The sequence below is a fragment of the Rhamphochromis sp. 'chilingali' genome, assembly GCF_963969265.1.
Source record: "Rhamphochromis sp. 'chilingali' genome assembly, chromosome: 20".
Taxonomy (NCBI): Eukaryota; Metazoa; Chordata; class Actinopteri; order Cichliformes; family Cichlidae; genus Rhamphochromis; species Rhamphochromis sp. 'chilingali'.
The window spans coordinates 24479293-24497116 of NC_137947.1; the positions used below are offsets into that span (position 1 = coordinate 24479293).

The following is a 17824-nucleotide window of genomic DNA, read 5'->3' on the forward strand; positions in this document are numbered from 1 at the left end:
TTAAAGAAGGAATACTGAGACGGCACTGCTTTCATTTTTTGCAATCTTGGTTGTAAAAAAACTTATATGACAAGGGAGGGCAAATTGCATTGACTTTTCCAATGTTTATTTATTTTTTATTTTTTGGTTTAGGGTTTAAAAAGTGAAGCCAGTGACATTATCAGTGTAAAAGATGGACCCTGTGGTTTTTGCTGTTGTCATCTTGGTTGCAAGAAAAAAAAAAAAAAAACTAAACAAAAACACCTGATCTTACAAAGATGGGCGCATGCATGGGCATTTTTGTTGTTGTTGTTGGCAACTGTCTCTAATAGCCAGTGTTGAATCCTCTGGTAAGAATGTCTTGACATAACTAGCACACCAAGCACACAAGCTCCAGTGGCGCAATCGGTCAGCGCGCGGTACTTATAAGACAGTGCACTGTAGAGCGATGCCGAGGTTGTGAGTTCAAGCCTCACCTGGAGCAAATGTGTTCTTTGGTAGTTCCTCTGATAGAAATCTGAGCTCTTTTTAGGTCCAGGTATCGATAAGAACAGGCATCACTAGTGTTAAAGAAAGACTCGATGAGAGCTTCGCTTTGAACTGTCGTCATCTTGGTTGCATACCTCCCCCACCCCCTCACCCCCCCAAACAAAACAAAATAACCCCTAAAACTGATGTAAAAAAGGTCGCTGCTTATGTATTGGCTTTATCAACCTGGAAGCTACATTCAGTAACGTCTGAGGTTTTGGGTCAAAAAAGTGAAGCCAGCAGTGACTTGAGTTGTAAGAAGACGTCAGAATCTAGACTTGACTAATGCCTCAAGCACACAAGCTCCAGTGGCGCAATCGGTCAGCGCGCGGTACTTATAAGACAGTACTTTGTAGAGCAATGCCGAGGTTGTGAGTTCAAGCCTCACCTGGAGCATCTTGACTTCATGGTCTTTGAATTGCTGAGGCACAGACCTTTTTAGTGGAAATGTCATCTGAATTTCAGGAGTGGGACCACTCCTCCTTGACACCCCCTTTTCAAATACCTGCTGTTCCCCCCCCCCCATTTTCCCCTCTCTTACTTTCCTTCATTCATTTCTCGTTAGTACATGGGGATCTGTTGGGCCCGGGAGCCGTCACCAGTCTCCTTCGAGGCCTTCCCCAAACCGCAGCACCAGTTCACACTTCCTCATTCCCCATTGTTACCGAGGATGTTGTCCTAGCTAGTGAAATGTTCAGCTTTATAAAAGATTAAACTTGCATTTAGGAATCAACTGTGTAAAAATCTGACTACCGAGACAATGGCAGCCAGCAGTAGGCGACTCCTCTGTTTGCAAAATGAGTCAGGATTTCTGGAATTACTTTGTTCAATCTAACCCTAGTTTAAACTTTGCAGCTCAGTTTATATCACCTGGTTATCACTACCTATATCTGTAGTTCTAAGAATATGACCATTTTAACTTTGCAAATCATTGACTCCATTTAAAGAAAAAGAAAGACAGGTATGCTTTAGGGAGTGGCTTTGTTATACATGACAAGTTGCTACTATGACTACAAGGTGGCACTTAGATTGTAGGTTTCGTGGTGAACATGCGGTTATCATTATTTTTTATCATTAATATATATTACTGTGCACTGTTGCCCAACGGACATCAAAAGTGACAAAAATATAACCTTTGTTCAACACTTTTCAATTTCTTTGCTCCATAGTTGCAGTAAAACATAAGAGGTATCCATCAGCCTCAGCTAATCAGGAATTTCATGCATTACTAAATATATCCAAAGCAAAAAGGACAAAACCCCCAATGACTTTAATAGATTTAAAATTTATTATTAGCACGTTTTGCAACAGTTCAAAATTAATTCTCAAGAGTCAGAATGTAAAATATTTCTTCTGCTGTAACATTGACTGCATCAGTATCATAGGTTTGATATGGACAATGAAGTTGGTGTTATACTGAAAAGCACTGAACTTTAGTCCTCAGTTGAGGACTCTTACAAACAGAGTCCATCACATTTTGAGACGTTAACAAAAACCAAAATTCTAGCAAACAAGTTCCACACATACTGTTACTAGAAAAAAAACAAGTCAGATAATCCATTTGACACTATTGGTTTCCTTCAGTCCACTCAAGTCTCCTTTGGTCTTATCCAAGCATCAGCCTTCCCACGCATTACCAGATGGTGCGTTTGACACCTGCCCAGATCGAGCGTTTCAACCCCTGTGCAGCTCGTACGTCATCCCAGTGCAGCCGGGTGTTGGGAATCTCATCCTCTGACTCTGGGTTGGGTCGTGCGCCGTCTTTGGGACTCGCCACCACCATGGGCAGAAGGCCACGCTGCGACTGAAACTCTACAACATGGAGCTGCTTCTTGTCAGCCAGAGTCTGGTGGGTTTCCTACGGAGAAACAGAAGAGGTAGACATTTTTATATGGAAACTGCTACTGGGGCTATGAACTTAGCAGCTTCTATAATATAAACTTTTTCCATAAACTTTTAGTTTTTGGAACTACAAAGTTAGTGACTTGGGAAATAAAATCCAAATGAGTATTTTCAGCAATATTTAGACAATTTTTTAAACATTATTTTCATAAAGTTTTAAAGCATCACATTTTTATAGTTAAAAAGTTGCTTGAAATCTAAATATATTTTGACCGAAGACCAGTGAAGTGGAGATAGCAAAAGAAAGAGAAGTTAGGTTCAGACTGTGAAGAGCAAAATAATGATACCTACAGCTGCACTGAGAGAGCTCGGGTGAAACAGCCATTTAGAAAATGTGCTGGATTTATAACAGAAAACATAACAAGAAAACTATTGGAAAAATAAATGCAATAACTGCTTCATCTCAAATGTCTTGTTTTCATCACCACTGAAGCCCCAAATTATAACTGAAAGTAAAATAAGATTAGTTGGCCAGAATTATTAAGAAGCCAGATATTTCCCCTCAGGGATAAACTGAGAAAAAGCTACAGGTGGAGGTAATGTTGCAGTAACATTACTCAGGTGGACACAAATACAACCCCTGTCTAAACAGGCATCCATTTGCTGGGAGGTTAGCTGTACTTACAAGGTGATAATATGTCACTATTGTGTTTTCAGCATTCAGAAGGCCACCTGATATGGTGCAAATGACATCAGCAGTGAGTGTCCAGTTCCATCAGAGACCTTTACTGCAAGCCTGCTGCATCCACTGCTCTCTTTCCCCATGTTTGCTCTCTCTTTCTCTTTATTGTTACAGTGGAGTAACAAATGGCAAAAATGATCTTTATAAAATTAAGAAAGCTAATAAGAATCTGAGCTCTTATGCTTTCATGAAAGTTTATGTTCCTGCTAAAACCTGTATGCTTTTCCAAAACCATAAAACCAATTTGTGAAAACGCCCCCAAACATTTCTTACCTGACTGGCTAATCCGGTGAAGAGAGCCCGGGTGATGTTCAGGAGATTGACTGATCCCTCTACTTTGCAATACATGTCTTTTATACCGATCAGCTTGCAAAGAGTGATGACCGCCCTGTGGCAGTGCAGACCGTAACCTGCAGACACAGACATTTTCAGGACACCACGGATATCTTAACTGCTGCTGAATGTGCAAACAGGTATCTTTCTGCTGAAAGGTCAACTGTACTTGCAACTAAGGCTGGTGGAAAATGTAAAGTTTTTTCTTTTAGACTTTAGAAAATCGTGCAATAAAAGAGGACATTTTGGAAACGGAAATATACCTTTGCTTTGTTTTTTCATGCAGAGCGTCGTCCTCTTAAACTTGGAATCAATGTCATGGTAAACTATTGGAAGAGAAGAACAACAGCTTAATTATACTAACTGGCTGCAGAGCAGAGAGAAAACAAGCTGCTGTACTGAGACATAATAATCAGACCAAAATGATACCAGAAAATTGAATTTTTTTTTTTTTACAAGCTTTGTGCCATTTCTGAATGAAAGCATCTGTGTTTTGTTATGCATCTTTTCCCCTGCTCTCCCTCAGGTCTCCTGTTTCTCTACCTGCCCACCAGATGTCCTTCCACATGCCAGTATTGCCTGCTCACTGCAGCAGCTGTGGCTAATTAGTTATTCAGTGACACACAGTCCTTGAGAGGGAACTGTGTGCTGCTGAATGAAGCCGATATTATAGCTTCAGGTTAAAATCTTGTTCTTGCGCTAAAGCGCTTTTACACACTTCACAGGACATTGTAGATGAGGAGAATAATCAGATCACATGTAGAGAGAGCTAATTTGTAGCAGCTGAAAGAGGTCCCGCTGTTTTCTGTCAAAGTGACAAAGTCAGAGCAGAAAGAAATCTTGCTAACTCCCACATCGGAAACACTTTTCTATACTTAAGTAACTGAAACACTGAAATAAAAGTCTACCCTAGTTCAAACCAGTTAAAATGAGTGTGGGAATTGACTGTAATATCATCCCAGGATGTTTTGGTCTCTTACAACAAAGGTGAAAATGTACCTAAATCAAACACAACCAAACTCGCTACTGGCTTTAAAGTAATTCAAATTCAAACAGTAGCCACTGTAAAATCAGTGCAGCTCACTGAGTATCAGACAAACAGATTGGCTAAAACCTTGCAGCAAATAAAACTTGAGCGATGGAGCAACAAAGGCGACAGAAAGTTAAATTTATCCAGGCATAATTGGAGCTTTGATACAATTATAACATTCAAAACAAGAAAGTAAACAAATGAGTCACACTGTCAGGTTGCAGATGGACACATAGGGAGAGCTGGCATGTGGCAGCATCATCTTTCCATGAGCCTAAAAACATTTTCTCAGTTTCCAATTCAAGCTGGTTGAAATACAGAACCAACGATATACACACACACACAAAGACACTGACACACATGCAGTTCTTCTGGTTTTAGACCAGAGCTGGAAGCTAACTTTCTCCTCCGGTGGGCCAGTGGAGGCCGATGACTCATGCTCATTAATCTCTCAGGCTCTGCTCTCCAAAGAAGGCCAAAGAAGCCAAATTAAGTCTTACAATTAGAACGGAGAAGCAGTGCATTTTAACTCCCAAACCTTTCTTTACAAATGAATATTATAGATCATATCCTTTGTATGAGTACCAGCAGGTAATGGGAGGGTACAGTGTTGAATCAGAGGAGTACATGGAGATAAAGGCGTTGAATGAAAGTGATGCAGAGAAGAGTGGGAGAAGAGGGAGATGTAATTCTAAATTTCCTGGTACTCATGTCTTCTTCAGTTAAACCCTTCACCCATGCTCCTCTAATACTTACATAAGAACTTACACTAAATTAAACTTCTTCACACCATCATGCTTGTCTTTGCATACTGCATACGTGGCATTAAGAAGTAAAAGCAATTTTCAGGAAATGAGTTTCCTCGTTAACATGCAAATTAATTTATGCAGCAATCTCCCCCAACTAAGGCTATAATCAGATAGCCTTTTCAAAGTAGAATGAAGCATGAAATTTTGATTGTTCTGTATCGTGTTCATCAGATTCTGTTTACAGAGACAAAGGCTGGCAGGCATGTAATACTAAGTTAACATAAGCATATAATAACAGATGGAAATTTAAAATGTGAATAAACAGACCGCAGTTTTATGGAGGAAGAGAGGAAGAACAAAAGGACAAACGAAGATTCAAAGTCACTTACTGGTGTGGTCATTGTATCGTTCTATATAGTACAAGTAGTGGATGGCTCTGTTCTTGGCCTGCAAATAAGAGTTACATGACAAAAGACACACAGATTGAAATCCAGCAGTTACATTAATATAGGAAAATATATTAATACTATTAGTAGAAAAAGGCCGTGTAGTAAAGTCCTTATTATAAACATAATGAAACGCATCAAAGGAAGTCTTGAGTCTTGTCTCTTTAGATGCCATTTAGCTCACCTAATCATCTAATGTATAACCATAATAAAGTGAGTTTAAATGTGCTATTTAAACAAGCTTGATTTGATTTGAAAACCTGTTTATGTTGCAGGTTTCAACAGCACTTACCCAGAAAACACTGTTGAAATATAACAATATTGAAATATAATGTTATTTCCCTAGTCAAAAGTTAAAAACTTGCATGGTAGATGATTAGATAGATAGATAGGGTGATCGTGGCTCAAGAGTTGGCAGTTCGTCATGTAATCGGAAGGTTGCCGGTCCGAGCCCCAGCTCGGACAGTCTCGGTCGTTGTGTCCTTGGGCAAGACACTTCACCTACTGGTGATGGCCAGAGGGGCCGATGGCAGCCTCGCCTCTGCCAGTCTGCCACAGGGCAGCTGTGGCTACAACTGTAGCTGCCTCCACTAGTGTGTGAGAGTGAATGAATAGTGGAATTGTAAAGCGCTTTGAGGGTCTCGAAAAGCGCTATATAAATGCAATCCATTATTATTATAGATATTATTCCTGGGAAGCGTAGTGGTCTGGTCAGGCAGTCTGTTACAACGTGAGAACTATGATCATATCAATAAAGAAAGGAAATGCACATTTTTGTTTTGTTGTTTATTTTTGTTTTTTTTAAATATAACAACATTTTATTGAGACTAGTTTACTATATGGTTGTAATCAGATCTGATATCCCTGTGTTGGTCTTGTTTCTACATCATCATAACAATCTTGGTTCCAGTATCAACCTTGCAGTGTACCTATCATGTTGCCTGAGCCTTCAGTTAAGTTTGGCCAAGTTAGCTAATGCTACAACAAAAAGCTATCACCAGCCTAACTTGATAATATATTTGTTATCTTGCAGACATTCATGAAGAAAATAACTGAATAATTGAATAAAGACATTTTTTCCCCATTTTCCTCCACTTTATAAAACTAGAATATTACAACACTATTGGTCAGCTCCAGTGTTGATGCTGGACCAACATCATTATGATGATGCAGGAATGACACCAGCACGGGGATATCACATAGCTACGTGCACAGGTCCTCTTCACACACACAGACTGGATGCTCACTTTAAAATGATAACATCAGATTTCTGCATATGCTGATGTGGATTCTGTCACACTGAGTGTTTGCCACTTGTCTGGACTGACACAATCATCACCCCCTGATGTCACTTGTATATGCTTATTCAGCGGCTTCAGAATGCGAGGTCAATCATAAATTTGAATCTTTTCATGTGTCGCTTATCCTTTTCAAAACCTTCTGGTACAAAGTCTATGATAGACGTCCAGCAGATGACGCGATAACATCTCCAAAATCTTTCGTTTAGGAGATATTTTTTAGCCAAGACCAGTCGAAAACCTCAGTCGACAGTTATTTAACAAAACACTTGCAGGATATGTGACCTTAAGCTGTCCCAAACCTATAAACGGCATCTGAAGCTACACTGATATATGGTTTGTGGTCTTACCTTCCTCAGAGCCGTGTTCCTGTCTGCTGCTTTCCCCAAAGCAAAGCCTGGAAGGAGGAAAGAACATTGGTCTTAAAACACCTCTGAGTGCAGAGTGTTGAGTAGTCACTGATGCTTGTGAAGCTCAGTGTAACAGAAAATGTAAAATTCATCATAGTATGATTCATTAAAAATTAAACAAGATTCTCTTGAAGAAATCACAGCTTGTGATGCTTTTCCCGTGTTATTAAACTAATGACTGAGTCTTTATGCTAATGAGCAATAACATGATGAAGTTTTCGAAAAGCAGCAGTGACACACTCTATAATAAGAGGTTAAGTGTAGGCGAGCTTCAGGAAAGTATGCAGAGTTTCGTCAGCAGTTTTCCCTTTTTTTTTGCTGCTGCTTGAGGATGAAAAGTGTCAAACCCATTTCCTGCACTTCCCCATATCGGCAGAGGCTGAGGCATTTTAGAAAAGCTCAGTTAAAATAACTGTCAAAATCAATTTTGGCTCTGTGTCATGTCTACAGAATTCAAAACATGTTAAATTATGTTTCTTATCTCTCTTCCTCACACTATAATACCTTGCATTTTCAATAAACGTGATTATCAGGGACAAAACGTTTAATAGACTGGATTTATCATCATAAGTTGCTTCCAGAGTTTATTCATTCATTTATTTATTTTTTAGAGATTCAAACCTGCGGCTCCGTTGCCATTTCCCACTGCGACCAAGCAGCTGATGGACCTCTTTCTGCCTTCTTTGGCTGTCATGTTGAACACACTCTTCACCTACAAAACAACAATCATAAACAAACACTATCTTGAGCTCTAGTGTAGCTATTATATCATACACACTGCAAATATAAACATAAATAAAAATGTGAGATTTTTCTGCAGACGTGCTGCAGTCAGTGTGGTTCTGCTGGCTGTGAGCCCATTATGAAACAGCTGGAATGAGGATAAGCAACTCTATAACTGAAGTCCTCTGCTGGCAAACAACCCTGCAGTCTGGAAGAGAATTTCTACCTCAAGTGAAGCAGTTCTAGTACCTTAGGTGGGACAGAGGGAGCTGAGAGGCAAAGCAAATCTCATAATTTATGAGCCCATCTACCATCCCATCGTTACCTGTGAGGTCTGGGCAGTGAAAAAGGAATGAGATCACAGAAAGTCATAATTAGTTTTCCTCACATGGGCTATGGAGTGATGAGTGAGAGCAGTAATGCTGCTCCTTTGCATTAAAAGAAGTCAGCTGAATACATTTGCGCATCTAACCTCCCTAGAGAGGCTTTTTATACTGGAGGGACTGTATATCCGTTCTAGCCTGGTGCAAGTGGCCAAGGATCAGTCCAGCTGGCTATTTTGCTTAGTGTGCTGCAGCTGCAGCCACATTCTGGATAAGCAGCAGCAGATAATAATGACATAATGATATGTTACAACTGTTATTGCTCATTATAAACTCTTGCAATTACATACTGAGATTAATTTATATACTGAGATCAAATATCAGGACAACAAATCAGCCAACTACTGTCATCTGTTTTTATGGCACAGATTAACTTCCAAAGCTCAAAAGATGAATGAAAACAAGCATTTGTTGTATAACTTCGGCGTAGTATCATTTGATTTTATGCATTTTGGCTTTTATGCTCAAGTCAATAACAGACAAGTTAATGAACCGACAAAAACAAATGCGTGGAGTAAAACATCTGCAGCTATAGCACCACAACAAAGCTATTAGTTGTGCATTTGTGGTCAATCCAGACCCGCATGCCTTCCCAGATTTAAGTGACTTTCATTGATCTGTTATGTAAAAAAAGCGGCAGTCATCTATCTATCTCAGAAGCACACACATATCCTATCCACACAGGCTGATCAACTCTAGGCAATATGATTTTGAAACACCAGGGGGCAGCATAGATCCACTACAGAGGTTTGAAAGAAGAGCGGGAGGAAAAGAGGTGACGGATGAGGGGTAGAAGGCAAGGGACAGAAAGAGAACAACAACAAATGAAACTAGAATCAGATCCAGCGTGTAAGGCTGCAGTTTAGACTAGATATAAATGTAGTGACAACTCTCAAATTCAAAGAATCTAATATGTGGGGACCGAGGATTAGTGTCACCAATTCAATATCTCATCAAATGTGCGATCACGTCACAGCCTCCTATTCTGTGTCAGTTATGATGCTGAATTATGGCCTGACGAGAGCTCTTGCGGAACATTATGACGACACAGTGAAGTTGACCTTTTTCATACAAAATGTCATCACTTCATTACTTGATATTATTAGACATTGGTGTGAAATCTTGTAATAAGTGAATGTATTCGCATTATAGTCAAAAACATGCTCTGTAAGATCACACTGAACTTGACCTTTGACCACCAAAGTTTAACCGATTCTTCCTCAAGACTAAGTGACCATTTAAAAATCAAAGAACAAGAAAAAATGATGATTAGATGGTGAAAGATCTATTTGTTGTGAATGTTCTAAAATCTGACTCAAAAAATCCTGATGAAATGCCTGAATGTGTGGAAATGAAACATCCATTTGTGTGTGTGACATCTGAAAACGGATGTGTCTGCATCTTTGTCTTAATAAGAGATGTGCAAAGTACCAACACTCAAAGAAGCCTCAAGAAGAACTACAATAAATGCACACGGAATAAATTCAGCTCAAAACCAAGAGGCACAGTGAAAAGTGATACAGAATAACCAGCGATCCCGACTAGTTCATTAAGCAAATTTAATTAAGATAATTATAGTGCTAATTAGAAAATATTTTTGGTCTAATTAGAAAATATTTTTTGTCATAGCACCTTTCACAGTATGTTTCATTAATAAAATGTTCATTTAGGATTACTCTAAATTAAAAGCTCATTTTACCACTGAACTCCACAACAAGCTGCAAAAATAGAACAACAGGTACTTTAGAGTCTAGTTTAAGACCTGGTTCCTGGAACTCTCATTTAAGCCATTTTTGGATTCAAAAGGAGGAAAATATCTGACTTATTACTAGCTAAATGCTGTACTGTGTTCACCAGCTTGTCTCTGAATATGTCCATCAAACGCTTATGGAAAGCTTTATGACTGAAAAAAGGGTCTGCTGCAGCAAAAAAAGATGCTAACATACTGAAGAGCTGCAATTTGGCACTACTGCCAAATCCACTTTCATATTGAAATCACTCAATAATTCACTGTTCATATGAAAAAACAATGACTCCTGTGGCTTTAAGCATATAATAGCTATGATGTGATTTCCAATAACAGGTATTGAGTTGGAGGGGTTTAAATATTGACTATAAGACAATTCTCATACAGACACACACAGGTCACACAACTGCTTACACACAAGGTCTATATGAAAAATCTGTGTATCTATGTACAGTATTTTGACAGTTCAATACTGGTTTAAGCATTGGCGGCACTTTGTGTTACTTTGCTGCTTATGTATGGCAGTGGTTTGTGGTGTTCATGTTGCACTTGTGTTAGTATCTGTCTTATTGATGTGGAAACACTGTGGTTATTTCTTCAACTCCACAGTTGGATATTGCTTTAAAAGTATTCCCTCAACGATACACACAAATACAGAAATATTACTGAGGTGGAAAGATAAGTGAAGAAGCGATTGTACATTCAGCAATAAAACACCCATCAAATATTTATTTATTCTCTAGTAAAGGCAGAAAATCAAATATTAAAGCTTCCTTTGCTCATTTTGTGCGAGTGTGAATGAGAGGGGAACAATAATAGTACAAAAAATGTAAAACTAAGAACGTGAATGGACAAAATTCATTCAGCTGATTTTAAACAGACAAGAAAAATGTTCAATAAAAGAGCCAACAATTAAGCACTGATGCATTTACAGTATTTCCCACCACAGCCTGAGTGTAGTATAGTAAAGTTTTCTTTTCAGGTTGGAGCCAGAACCAGAACTTCAAACCTTGTGGCTCAGAGTTAGGGCTCAGAGTTAGCATAAGAATTTGGGCGTGACTGAAGTGCATTTTAAGCTTAATTCAGGTGGTTTAACTGTTATTACTGCAGTTTCAGAGACACAAAATTAAACTTGCAAATGTAATTGGAAAAAAATCCTTTGGAGCCAATGATTGCCTGAAGTCTAGAATCCATGGACATCACTAAATGCTGCGTTTCCTCCCTGCAAAGTCTCCTACTACAGCTGCCTTCATTTAATGCATGCTTGAAAGTCATTGAGGAATATCTCATTTCTTTGCCTTGAGCTTTTGGGTTGCTTTTGCTGTGTACTTTGGGTCATTATTATGCTTATGCTATCATCAATACACATGAATGCCCAGGTTCCACTTGCAGCCATGCATGCCTATGCAACAACACTGCCTACACCACATTTGACAATGATGTGGTATTCTTCAGCTCATAAGCCCATCATTCTAGTGCAAATTAATCTTGTTTTCATATGTCTTCATATGTCACAAGACTTTGTTCACCAAGAACTACAAGTTCTTTCAGCTGTTTTCTGGCAAATTGAATCTTCTTGTTATTGACTTTAAACAACTCTGGGAAATGATTCATGTCATCATGCACTTTTAGTTTTATAGCACTTGTAAGGTGTTTTGGTGTTGCTGATCTGAATAACTGAATAACTACCTAAGTTCAACACATGGAATCAACTCCAGCTCTTTCATCTGCCAGATTATGAGGGAACCAACCTCATGTGGTCAAAATACTGGTCAACTCTTCACTGACTTTCATGCCTCTCAAAAAGGTGGACTATGTACCCTGTATAAATACTTATAGACTTGGCTGTACATGATTATCATTGTGCTAGGTAAAGATCAAGGTATGATACTACATATATACATGATAATACATATTATGTATTAGAATTTCACATAAAGATAACCACAGACAACATAAAGAAACACAAAGTGAAAAAAAAAACGCAAAATGAAAACAAGCCATAATAATTATGAGCTAAAAACTGAATAAAAAACAAGCCAATCGAGTGTGAAATTGTCTGAGTATGTAAATGTATTCCATACTCCAGTGATAAGTGGCAACAAAAAAAAACAGTTGTTACAATACGAGTGAATGCAACTCAATCCCAAGTGAAGGACCTGCCTGGCCTGCCTCATCAAGGGGCTTCTCTCTGCCTCCCCTCATGCTCCACCTCTCTTTCTCTGAGTCTCTCCATCTCTCTCTACACCAGCAAACTGAAAGAGTGAATTTAGCTAAAGGGCATATCATGACTGGTGGGAAAAATGTATTTATGAGTCAAGCTAACGCTTTGAAATGGAAGTCTATAGGAGCCACTACATAGCACCAACTTGTTTCTGACAGAATGCATTCAAAACACCTTCAGCTGTGACTGTGAAAGGGAGGTAAAACATCACAGAAATGAAGGACATTGATCCCTGGAAATATGAATAGTACTTCCTGCCTGCTTGTATGCATTTCCTTATGTTGTTCCTATGAGCTGCGAATAGATCTTGCACTAGCGCCCTTTCATTGGACTAACCCCACACCACCTCCAAAAAACAGTTCACCTTGAGGCTTTTATCCCTGTCAGAGAGCGCAAGTGATAAAATAGTGCTGAATTCCAGCAGAGGGAACTTCAAAGTCAAGATGTGCCTTGAGCGTCGCTCGTTACGTAACATACACTTCAGTAAAGGGTTTATAATATGACTGCAGGGCCACAGAACAAGGATTGGGGTCAGAGCAGAAGCAAACACCAAAACAATGAAAAGACAACCCCAAGGACACATGCAAACACATGGATGCACAAAAACAGTGACTTAACGACACCTCCACATGCCTCACATATTTTTTGCCCTGCACTAGCCTTTACAAACCAAAGGTGCACACACATAATGCTCCAAAAAGTACATGCCGTAATAAATGCATGGACATTTTTTCTGCACAATGTGGCAGCAGGTCTTAAAGGGAGGCAGCAACATATCCTCCCTTACTGTCAAGTTTAAGTGTGTAACGAAACTTGCTCTTTATGCCAGGTGCGGACCAGATGGCACATGAAGCGTTTCTGTAAATCAAAATCCAACAAGTTATTAACTCTCAAGTTTCAGCATGACTTATGGCTGTTCGCAGCCAGTTTCAATTAGAAGTGTGTCTAAAAGCCTCCAGTGATGTTGAGTTCTGGGCTTTACATTTGTCATTTGAGGTGAAGATGCAGTAGTTTTGAGGAGTGTTCACAGCAGAGCAGATGGGCTGAGTTTTTCTCTGCCGGATGAGCAACAGCATGGCAGTGGGAGGATGCTTCTAACTCGCTCTCACTTCTGTTTAATCTCTTATTTTCTCAATCTGTTGCTGCACGTTTTCCTGTCTCCATCAGTCTATATGCTGCAGTACAAGGGACGAGTTTTAACCACATGAAACCAGAAGGTACTGCATGACTACAAATGCCTTCTCTGACTTGCTCTTGCATAGAAACACCATTTTTTTTTCTCGAGTATCTTGAGTAAAGATATCAACAAGTGAATAGTTAACAGCTTTTATTTGCTCAGGCATAGCTACAATTGCCATAATTAGTCATACTGGTGCATAATTTAAACTCTGCTAGATTTCTTTGTGTAATTGTGACATGTGATGTGTTGAGAGCCAGATGGCCATATCTGAAGCAAAACGCTAGATTCACAGGCCTGTTTTTTTCTAACAGTGGTGCGAAAGGTAATCAGCTCTTTTACATAATGAAATAACTAATCGTGAAAAGAGAGTGCAGTCATACACTATGGTAGATGGCTATTTGAATATTATAGCACAAGTGTCAAGTTCTTCTTTGGCCCCTCTCCACTAAGTTTAATTTAAAAAAAAAAAATCTTTCAGATATTTGTGACTGAGAAGGAGAAAAGGAAAGAGTTAAAATCCCTTTCTGGACTAATGTGTGTTCAAATGAGATGACAAACTGCTGTCTAAAGACTTAGCAAGAAAACAACATTTATAACAGTGTAGGGAACTGTGCGTTAGTCATGCAAATGACTCAGACATGCATGTTTGTGCTTGTGAGACTGAAGGGACGAAAATAGGACTAAATTACATTCAACTGTAAAAGTATTTTTTGGAAATTAAATTGATCATATAGGGCGAGTGAAAAATTTGCTTTCCTATTCATTTCCTTAATGTAGAACATTTTCATTTGTACTATGTATTACTCTACAACTTGGCATCATGGTTGATTCAGATACAAGCCACCATCATGAGATTAAAATGCACTTGGAGATATATTAATTGATCCAGTAACTGAAGGCAATATTTTAAATTAGATTTGATAAAAAATGTGTTCCCCAAGGATTCTTCAACATCCAACTTTTGGATGAGGTTTAATAAACTATGTGTTGCTGGGTCAACTTCAGTGAACACCGTGTTCCCAATTAAAAGAATCTAACTCCTCTAAATTAACTTTTAAAATAACTCGGTGATGTATGACTGCAAGCTTTTACTTTCAAATGTAATAATACCCGAAGAAATGCAAAATTATCTCATCTTCTTTATTGTCATTTCTGTGAAAATATTAAACTGTAAATGAAAATAACAGTGCTGAACTTTCACCAGCACAAATCTAATAAATACTAGAACTGCCAAAAGGTTCATTTTGACTAATTTACATTTTAAAAATCACTCAATTTATATGAAACTCCATCATCTAACATTTCACCACTTTTTCTAAAAATGAGTTTATTTATAATGTAGTTAATCTTGGAGCACATGGGATAAAAAGGAACTGCCAACAGAGTTATATTAACCCCAACAGAAATCAATGGGAAATGCTGCGCTCAACAATGTGGCATGCTCAGTTGGCTAGCAACATGTATTGTTTACAGAGATTCGTACATGAAGGCTGCTATATAATAACCTAGAGGTAGCTAGATGTCACCAATGCTTTGGCTAATTATGACTCTGGATGTGACTAATAGAAAATATATAGTGGAGTGCAGTTAAAATAAAAAATGAAGAATTATTGCACGACTGACTGAATCTCTCTGGGTATTCTGGCTTCTTCCCACAGTCCAAAGACTTACACCTAGTGGGGTTTGGTTACTGGTGATTCTAAACTGGCTGTAGGTGTGAAATTGAGCATGAATGGTTGTCTGTCTATCTGTGTTGACCCTGTGACAGGCTGGCACTCTGTCCAGGGTGTACCCCACCTCCACCCACCCTATGGTAGCAGGGACAGTCAACCACAATTCTTAATTGGATAAGTGGAAGAAAATGGGTAGAAAGATGAATGGGTCGGGTAGGTGAGGGAGTGTGTGACTGGAAACATATAAAGAAGCAAGCAGGTTGCTGGCTATGTAGAGAAGCCAAACAGAGCACAGCGCAGAGAGTGGAGAACTAATCTGAGCAAATAAAGAGTGAAATGTGGTGCAGAGCAGCCAAATTGGATTGGTTTTGGAGTTGAACGTCAATGCTGAGGAAGGCTGCACACTAGGATGGGTGGTGTTGTAGATTGAACAAGGCTCTCGGATAACATAATAAACACTCACTGATCGACTTTTACAGCAATTAATTTATTTAAATGCATTTCTTATTTTATTGTGGCCAACTGTGTGGTGTATAGTAAGTTACAGGCAATGACCTGCTTCACTTTCAACAGTATACTCTCACTGGTAATTTGCCTAAAGGTTTTATCATGGATCCTTCTCTGTTTGCATCACCAGTAGTTATTATATCAGTAATTCCTTGGAGTTGCTAAATATCATTCACTTTCTATGGACTCTCTAGTTATTGTTGTTTGTTGTTCCTTTGTGGATTCTTAAACATATTTCAACTTTATGATCTGTAATGAAATAATATGAAATCACACAAACTCTTTGTAAATCTAATAAAACCCCCAAAAGTTCTTGTTTGAAGTACTTATTTCGTAAAGTCATAGTTACAGCTAGAAGACTGGTGCTGTTGCAGTGATTCTGGGGGTTTAGAACGTTGGTAGTTGTAGTGTTAAGAAACAAATAAACCTGCATTAGTAGCTTTTGACTTCTTTATTGTGAATTTCACTTTTGATATTAGTATGAATACATGCCTTGACAGTTCAGTGTAGTAAACAGCTCTAATCCAATTCAAAGTTCCTACAAAGTTCATCCAGCCTACTCTTAGTTTACTTTCAACAAAACTTTCAAGGTTGTTGACTTCAGGGAGTATAAAGCAAAAAAGAAACCCTCTTCTGACACTGACAACACTCCATCTCCGTTAATGAAATCACTGAGTCTTGTCCAAGTGTGTGCTGTACTTGGAGAGAGGCCATGAACATCACTTTTGTCTGCGTCGCTCTGACTCTTCTCCATTTTTTTCAGTTACCTCAGCTCTCCGTCATCTCTAGCTCTATTCTTCATCACACTGAGTGTGCCAGAGCCGTGTGCTTTAACTTAATGGGAATTTTTGAAGCTGTAGTTTTTAGTGTAATTGTACTGGATTAGATGATTTAGATGCATTTTGGTGCACATTTTTCATTTGACGATTCTCTGTATAGCATGTCCTCACATACGAGCACAAATTATTTTTTGACTGCTTGGGGAGGCGGATGAGTATGAAGCGGGGGGGCAGCAGTGATCATTTTATCTTCATTTTTTGGAATTTTTGTAAGCCAGCCTTATTAATAAAAATTAAATTAAATTAACTGCCCAGTCTTAACATGAAAGTGGCTTTTTCAGAGCTTTTCATAAGAGCCGCAGGCTAAAATAAGGCAGGGTGGATAGACTGAACAATAGTAGTACAGTTTTCAGCAGGAAGACCAAAATAGTGTACTAAAAAGAGCCTATGAGCTGAGGGCAGCTGTACAGTCAGGGGATAATTCAGCACTGGTTTGTCACTACTTTTAGTCAACATAGGACAAAGCAACCTTTGCTTTGCAACCAAAAGACGTATTTTGAACAGTTTTTGCCTAAAAGTCTGTATGGAGCCACAAAAGATATATGGACCTTAAAGTGAAGGCAATAAAGCCTAGTCTCCTTTCCATATTACTAACAAGCACAAATAAAATCCTTTACAACATGTAAACATTCTACAGTAGTATTATTTGATATTTAACTGATATTTATCTAATATTTAACTTTCTAGTTTCCCTATATTAATACCACATTTTTGTTGGATTTATTATGTGACAGGACAAAAACAATGAATATGTAGGCCTACAAAAATAGCCTGCTTTGATAATAAATAAAGCACATGCAGTATCTCACTAAAGTGAGTACACCCCTCACATTTATTTAAATATTTTGTTATATATCTTTTCATGGGAGAACAGTAAAGACATGACACATTGATATAATGTAAAGTAGTCAGTGTACAAGTCAGTGTACAGCTTGTACAACAGTGTAAATTTGCTGTCACCGTGCCCATTATGTGACTTTTGGGATTAATACATCTAAATAACTGAACTGAATAACCTGGAGACCGCTGGAAGCACTGTGAGAATCATGTTCTTTGATTTCTCCAGTGCCTTCAACACCATTCTTCCCTCGGTTCTAAAGGACAAGCTGGTGAACTCTGGAGTGGACCATCTCCTCACTACCTGGATCCTGGACTACCTCACCGACCGACCACAGTATGTGAGGACTCAGG

General features: G+C 38.7%; 1 protein-coding gene across 1 annotated transcript in view; it reads right to left on the reverse strand.

Moving 5' to 3' along the window:
- Window positions 1-1772: 1772 nt before the first annotated feature.
- Window positions 1773-17824, reverse strand: part of mrps5 (mitochondrial ribosomal protein S5) — a 31873-nt gene continuing 15821 nt past the window's right edge. The window contains exons 7-12 of the mRNA XM_080868195.1: window positions 7979-8069; window positions 7298-7344; window positions 5593-5650; window positions 3688-3750; window positions 3365-3501; window positions 1773-2365 (exon numbers count right to left, since the gene is read on the reverse strand). Coding sequence (XP_080724321.1) covers window positions 2141-2365; window positions 3365-3501; window positions 3688-3750; window positions 5593-5650; window positions 7298-7344; window positions 7979-8069 — 621 coding nt within the window. The 3' untranslated portion in view covers window positions 1773-2140. The remainder of the gene's footprint in view (window positions 2366-3364; window positions 3502-3687; window positions 3751-5592; window positions 5651-7297; window positions 7345-7978; window positions 8070-17824) is intronic.